Source organism: Pogona vitticeps, chromosome 7 (assembly GCF_051106095.1).
Source record: "Pogona vitticeps strain Pit_001003342236 chromosome 7, PviZW2.1, whole genome shotgun sequence".
Lineage (NCBI taxonomy): Eukaryota > Metazoa > Chordata > Lepidosauria > Squamata > Agamidae > Pogona > Pogona vitticeps.
The window spans coordinates 13,557,714-13,565,884 of NC_135789.1; the positions used below are offsets into that span (position 1 = coordinate 13,557,714).

General features: G+C 45.0%; 1 protein-coding gene across 2 annotated transcripts in view; it reads right to left on the reverse strand.

Moving 5' to 3' along the window:
- Window positions 1–7,919, reverse strand: part of UPF1 (UPF1 RNA helicase and ATPase) — a 24,284-nt gene extending 16,365 nt beyond the window's left edge. For both annotated transcript variants that reach the window (XM_020780959.3, XM_020780958.3), the window contains exon 1: window positions 7,656–7,919. In XM_020780959.3, coding sequence (XP_020636618.3) covers window positions 7,656–7,919 — 264 coding nt within the window. The remainder of the gene's footprint in view (window positions 1–7,655) is intronic.
- Window positions 7,920–8,171: the final 252 nt, after the last annotated feature.

Genomic DNA, 8,171 nt, shown 5'->3' on the forward strand with positions numbered 1-8,171 from the left:
AAAATAAATGCAACAAATACTCAATTTCTGGCAAAAATAGTAGTTTATGACCTCTCTGGTGCCTGAGCAAAAACAGGCCAGCAAAAAGCAGGGCTTTCAAAGATTAAGACCCACAAGAAGGCTAATGATTTGAAGAGGGAAGCAGAGTCTAGCTATGTGGGCCTCGTATTTAAAAGACACTTCTTTCCTAAAAGGAATTTTAAATCACACCTCTTCTCAGTGTTCAGTCTCATGATTTAATAGCCAGATTACAAAATACTCCCTATTCCTCAAAACAGCTTCATGTAGCAACAATGCAGGGTCTTTCCATACCTAATAGGATCAAAACTTCCTTCCCTTATTTCTACTGTCCCTGATTCAGCACAGGCGCAAAGACTTCCTTAAGCACTAGGCTGCCAGAGCACTCTTAAGAACCCAGGCAGCTGTCAGACAAGCCCACTCCTTTGTAAAAGTGGAGCCTTTTCACCTGCTAAACCAGCAGGACAACTTTTCCCCCTGTTTAGCCAACACCCATCCCTAGCGAGTCATTTTAAAGAAAATGCAAGCACGGGGCCGAAAGGCCAGCACCACTGACTCACTGCTCCACAAGCTGAGACAGACAAGCAAATGCTTCATAAGGTACCTACTGGGCTGCTTATTTCTTCCACCTTGACTCCTGGATAAGCGTGAAGTTCTTTGAGTCCTCAGAAGGGGAGGATCCACCCAAGCCTTTCCTTCCTCTTAACTCTCTCTCTCTCTCTCTCTCTCTCTCTCTGTGTGTAGCCTTTCCTTCCTCTTAACTCTCTCCCTGTGTGTGTGTTTGAGTGCCAGGAGGGCCTTCACGAGGACAACAGTGAGAAGATACCACAAAATACGGCATACTTGAATCACTGCTTTACATCCAGAATAAAGATTCCTGGAACAACTTAAAAACAAACTACTTATGATCGCAGTCAATCACGTACTTGACATGCATGAAGTGTTATTTCTAGTTACAGATGTTGTATGGACTCTCACTCCCTCACAGGGAGGAAAACTCATCATCCTTATCTTAGAACGGCAGAGCTGGAAGGGACCCTCTGGGTCATCCAGTCCAGCCCCTGTCAAGGAGGCTCGGGGAGGGGATTCGAACTCCCAACTTCTGGCTTTGAAGTCAGAAACCTCAACCACTGAGCTGTCCAGCAGTTCTGTAAACAGCGAGTCAAAAGGAAATGTAATGCTGAAAGTACTGTGACAATTATATTAACAGAAGCCAGTCACAACACAATTTCTGGCTGCTAACGAGACATCTTGGCATCGGGGCAGTAATTATCACATGTGAGACAGAAAGCCTGTATTCCGATTCAAGTCACAGGGAACAAGAGTGGAGTGCCTTAATGAACGGCAGCCTCAGAAGCAATATTGATACCATAGTTAGAGAGGCTAATAAAGGAAGAGCTGTGCGGCTCCAAAAACAAGCCGGACTGGATGCTGTGAATCAACCCTCCGACAGGCCCCTGTCCTCAGATCCTACCGAAGGACACCAGCAGGAATGAAGTGATCTCAGGGACAAAGTTGCTCTAGGTGTGCAGGACGGAATCTGCACCCAAAACTTGTTATCCCAACCCCAGACCTGTAAAAGGTCCCGATTTGGCTCATTAACAGTACAAGAAATAGCTGCGTCTAAAATGTCATTCCTTCGTAATACTGAGTTCTGTAGCTGCGTGATAAATCCTTAGTAGAAGAAAATCCACAATATCTATTGCCTTATTTCTAATGTTCAGCTCAGAGAGCATTCTGTTCTGGAAAAGCAGCCCTTAACATGGGAGTTTGATAGAGAATCATCATTCCCTTTCGTCAGAATGAAATGGGTTCCCTGGCATCAGCTCATGCAGGCAGAGCTGCCCCCCAGCTGAATTTGTTTTTATCTTTCTCTGCAGTCTAGCCGTGATTAAAACATGGATCAGGATGTGTGAGACTAGGGTTCAAATCCCCCCTCACCACCCATGAAGCTCACTAGGCAACGTTGAGCCAGCCAGCAATTCCTTGCCTAACCTCCCACAGAAGGTTATGGCTGTGTCAGTAAATACACACCCACCCAGGCTTCCCACTTGAACAGAGGGAACCATGTTTTTTTCTCTCTTCCCAAAAGGCAGATCCTGCCTCTTCAACACAAAAAGAAGTGGTGTAGCTGAACAGAACGTGGCTGCCTCATCTCCCATTAAGGGTTGCAGGCTGGAGTTGTGGGGAGAGAAAACCTAAGTATTACTACTACTACTGCCTCAGCTAGAGCCTTTTAACAGGATTGCACAGGAGAAGATCTGTGTGGGTCTCCGGAGTGTGCAAAGATCTACACCAAGTTGTTCCTGCTCATGTCTTTAAGCCTTGCTTAAGTACAGTATATACACACAGGTCTAATGCAGGGTTACATTAAAAGCCTACTAAATGAAGCGTTAAAGGGCATTATTTAAAACAAGTCTTCCCAAATGTGTTCTGCAGTGCTAAGACACAACCAAAAATGCACACAGCATGTCAAGGAAGGGAAGAGAAAGCACAGAGAATCAGGAAAGACTTGAGCACAGCAATTTCACCTGTTTAAATATGGGATAAGGTGGAGAGCTTCTCCTAGATTATGGAGCCAAATTTTGCTCGCCTTTTTCAAAGACATAACGCTGTCTGATCAGGAACATTTTCAACATGAGGAGGAAATCAGAGAAGCCATGGGAGGGAGGGTTTTTTTAAGAGAAGGTGCCAAAAGAGCTGTAGCTAGAATAAGAACCTCACTCAAAGACTTGCTTACAGAATCCTTATTTATCTCAAGACATTTTTATTTTTGTCGCTATGTCTCCCACTCACATTTCTTTTGAGCAAATATACAGCATCTGCAAGTGTACCTATAAAAAAACCACAGTGTGGGCATTTATTACATTTAATTCTTTCAAAAAAAAAAGTAGCATCTGCTCAGCTCCACCCCCTCGCTCTTTTTTTAAGAAAGCAAGATTTTACAATTTGGGAAGAGAGAAAAATGGCTTTGCTGCCTCAGGATGGAGGCTTGTGAGAGTGTATTTTACTTACACGGCCTTCATAGTAAGGTCTCAGAAGGAGAACACAGGAAAGTGCTCTGGCTATTGTTAAGAAAGTGCACCATCAGTGTATGTTCAGAAAATGTAACCTGCCTGCATCGTGATTGGCTTTTAAAAGCAGCCACACAGAATGTGAAGAAGTATGGAGGTGACAACCAAAATACTCATTTTTTTATTACACACAGTTTCTCTCTCCATTTGAAAGCAAAGGAAAACAGCTGCTTCCTGGGCAGAACCACTGAAAACCCACTGAGTTAATTCTAGTCAAAGCAAGTGAGACAGTAAAAGAAATAATTTTCCGGTCCAGGACACTGGCAGAAAAAGTTTGATGGGGCCTCACAGCCACCAAACAATGAACTCGATATTCTCATAAGGATGAGAAACTTAACTTGTTCACTGTGGACAACACTCTGAGTTTGTTAAACTCTGCTGCAGCCCTGAAATGCTTATATTTGGGGCCGATCCATGTTGACTGTGCTTACTAGTCAAAATGAAGTTCTTCTTCGACCTTTCCCAGGGAAGAAGAAATTGGATTCTTCTGACATCCCTTGCCAATTCAGCTTTATGTCATTTTTTTTACACAAATGAGGAGGTGTAGGCAGGGTGTGTCCCCCCAGCAAGGAACACAACACAGACTTTGTGTGTTTGTGCAGCTTAAAAACCACACACACATGATAGCTAAACTACAGTGGAGACTTTCCCTGTCAGCTAATAGATAAAAAATCCTGGTTGCCTCTGAATATATGGACAACACCCTCCATTTTTAGTACGGGCAATGGCTCCACAAATGGAGGACCACGGTTTTAAATCCGTCTCTGGATAAGGTTCGGCACAAATGGAGATTGGTCTTCTTGATACTAACATTTACATATATGTACAAGACACTCTGTCCAATGAAGCACTGTTTAGGTTAAGATCTAGTTTGTAAGAACTAAGGAAACAGTTTAATATGGTTTAGATCTATGCCTTAAAACTGTAGCTTCTGTTTCTTTTGGGAAATTATGACACTGCTCGTAGGGGAGTGTTCTGTAAGAGTAGCAACCACCTGCGAAGAAAGATAAGGGACATATGGATGGTAGCATGAAACACTTGCTGAATCAGCATGGCCAAGAAAAGACTAGAACTGTCAATGATGTAGCCTATTCCAAAATACATGGTCACAGACTCAACGAGGGCTGTGGCTAACACTTGATTTTTGGCTTGCAAAACAAACACAGTTCCTAGAAGGAAACTGTAGTGAACATGGTTATGTCTCTGAAAACTCATAACCGGGCAGAGATATCTTCCATCCTAAAGACGCACTTCCAAAGGAGAGACGTGGTCTGTCCTTTCCTCACTTGCTGAGCACCGTTTTTCCTAAAGGGCCCACAAGAGAGGAAACTAGGCCTAACATCTGCCAAATCAGTGGACAACCACACGAAATGGAGCAAATCCAGATGGCGGACTGGAACCTCTGGATGCTTACCTAAGTCATCTAAAGATTATACTCTACCATAATCAGTGCTACTCTACCTGCACCATAGCTCTTTCAGAATAAATACAGAGATTTTTAAATTTTTCCCTCATCTGAAAGAGGATGATTCCCTTCTTAAAATTCTGGAAGTTTTCTATAAATGCTCAGCAGCACACCAATATTTCTTGGGCTCCACATGCCTGCCTTGACTACAAGACTGTCATGTTCATCCCAACATTTGTTTTTCACAGATTCTAAATGTCCTGCACCATTATATGCTGCTCTGGAGAAGAGCAATTCACTCAATCCCCTTGTTCCAAGTAATGTTTGCCTTCCATTTTGTTTCAGAGTGGAAAAAATGGCAAGGAACACCAATTCTATGTTTGCCCCCTCAGAAGTAAATATTGAGTAATACTGCGCCTGTTCCTAAGTATGGTCATATAAGAGTGATTTGTTTATGAACTAGCTTGTATCCTGGCCAGTGAGTAGAGATTACAATTTTAAAACTAGGTATAGAAAAGGTCAAGCAAGCAGGAGTTTGAGAACTACTATTGACTTTGGGACATTTCATTTAAGACTCTTCCATTATCCCATCTTTCTTCTTAAAAAATACACATGCACACACAAAAGCATATATTATATTATATATTATACTCTTTGGCTCAAAAAGGTTTACCCATCCCAGCTAAAATCAGCTGAGACTCAGGAGTATGCCCTGAAAAGCCACCATCCCTCACTCAGCAACTGTCCTAGTTAGGCACCCAACACAAACTATTCTCTCCCCTCCATTCTTGAAAATACTGCTGTTAAACAACAAAGAGTCCTGGAACATATTAAAAACCTTTCTGTGTGGATCTCCATTTAATTTATTACATACCCGTAAATTTAAATTATACAACAGAAACAAACATAACAGTTTGGTCCAGACTTCAGTCATTTTCAGAGTAATGGAAAGTCAATGAACGATAACAATTTCTGATGGATAGTTGTGTTAATCTGTTGAGGTCAAAACTCAAGCTCTTCTGACACCTCAGAGCAGATGTTCTTGCACTAAAACTCCCAGAGGCCTTCACCACTAGCTGTGATGGCCAGGATTTCTGGGAGTTGTAGTCTGAAACCACCTGGGGACTCAAGGTTGGGAACCACTGCCTTAAAGACTTAACAAGTACAGCATGCACTTTTACAGAATATGTGGCGCATCATCAAAGGCAATTTACATATTTTTCCCCCACACACAGAATGGTTTTATGCTAAAAAGTAGCTAACCAAATGTTTCCAAATATTCCTTTTGCTTAATTTCTAGAAAATACAACTATTTTTATGCACAAAAACTTTGAAACACTGACACGTGATGCACACACATTAACTCATGGTCAGAAACTTACACAACATACATACACAGGTTGCTTTTTAACCATAAAAGATTGTACAAACGTATTTCATGCAGCATCTATAAAACTAAGCAGTTTTTATTTTTTCATCAGTTTTCATGTGCCCAAGCATACTTTGCATAAATACATTGGCTATGTTGATTTTTCTGAAGAAGCGTGCGCTTAGACATGCGGAAGCTTATGAAAAATAAAAACTAGTTAAGTTTTACAGCTGCTACATAACTTCTGCTTTGCTACATCACAGTAACATAACTACCGGCTAGGCAAGTACTGCATATTTGGGTATGCACACGTATTATACATGTATGTGCTTATATAATATGTGTCAAATCGCATACACAACTCTTTATACAAGTGTATCAGCACAAATAAAGATGAATGAGTTTAAAAAAGGTTATAAAACTACACCTCTATACAGCTACATATTTTTAAAGTACTGTAGTCTATAAAGGTATTGCCTACTCTTGCATTTGTATTTTGAAAATGATCACACAACTCCCTGATACTGTTGTCATATGCTAGCTGTCATGTCACCTTTGATTTATGGCAACCCCATGAATGAGCCATCCCCAAAATATCTTGTCCTCAACAATTGTAGACTGAAGTCTGTGGCTTCCTTTAGGGAGGTCAGTCCATCTCGTATTTAGCCTTCCTCTCTTCCTGTTGCCATCCACCTTTCCCAACATAGGATATCACATATGGGTGTGTATCAGAGTTACATATGGGTGCATGTAAATGTGGGCACACATCTGCTATTGTATGAGTTTGAAACCTTAGTAAATATTGTGCGCGTGCGTCTGCACACATTCTGTGTCAGGGCTTCTAAGTGTTTTGTGGCTAAAAGTAGCTGTCTTTTCTGGAAATGAGACAAAAGATATCTTTGGAAACATCTGTCCATTTTTTTAGCATATAACCATTATGGGGGGGGGTCTATATATTGCATTTGATGATGTGCAGCATAATGGATGAACTACTGGACGGGTCAGTGATTTAAGTCTCTGGCTGCGGAGCCAGAGGTTGGGAGATAGATTCACACCCACACACACCAGGCCTCCTTGACAGGGGATGGACTGGATGATCCATAGGATCCCTTCCAGCTTTGCAGTTCTAAGATTATAGCACATACTATAATAAACATGCTACAAAAGGCACCCATGGACCCACAACAGCACTTTGGCCCTTGAGGCACAGCTTAATTTAGAGCAGTCCCTCCCAGACCTTGGTCCTCAGGTGTTCTTGGACTACAACACCCAGAAACCTTCATCACGAGCCTGTGCTGGGGCCAAGACTGCTGGGAGCTGTAGTCCAAGAAATTCTTGGGGACTCAAGGTGGGGGGAACCCCTGCTCCAAAGGCAAGTTTGGTTTATTCAGCTTATCCTCCAGACCATGGTTTGGAGGATCAGCTGAACCAATACAAGGATATAGTCCGGTGGTGTCAAGCAGTGGTTCTCCCCCCACCCCGGCTTCTTGGACTACAACAACCAGAATCCTCCACCGCCAGCTGCGCTGGGGCCTGGGCTACTGGGACTTGCATTCCAAGACCACCTGGGAGCCACTGTTTTAAACTCTGGGGTGGGTCTGGATGTGCCCACCCTGATGGGACTACCACCCCCAGAAGTCCTGGCCGCAGCCCAGCGAGGGGTTAAGCCTTCTGGGCCTTGTAGTCCCAGAACCCCTGGGGAGCCGGAGGATGGGGTTTAGATGCTTTGGGGTGTCCCCCACGCGGCGTGGGGCTCTTCCATGGGCCTCCCGACCCTCCTCTTCCTCACCTGGGCGTCGAGCTGTCCCCCCGGGGCGCCCACGGAAGGCAGTCCGGTTCCGACGCCGGGGGTCCCGGGGGTCCCCGGTGGGCCCGAGGCGGCCACGCCAGCGGTCCCGGAGCCTCCGCCGGGCGGCGTCTGGGTCTGGCTGGGCAAGGTGAAGTCGGTGAACTCGAACTCGGAGCCCTGCGTGTCGGCGCCCAGCAGCTCGGCCTCTTCGGTGTCCAGGAACGTCAGCGTCTGGGAGCTGGGCCCGTACGCCTCGACGCTCATGATGGCGGCGGGGACGGCCTGAGGGAGGAGGAGAAGAAGCGGCGGCGGCGGCAACGGCGGCGAGGCCTAGCGCGGTTTCTCTCACGGAAGCGGCCCGCGGGCAGTTAGGCCCCTCAGAGAGACAGCGAGGGGAGGGGGGAGACGGAGCGCGCGAGAACGGGCCGTCTGCGCCTGCGCGGCCCTCGAGGCCTCAACCGCCGTCCGCCGGGCGCGAGCGCGCCAGCCAATCAGCGCCCGGCCTCAGCTCCGCGC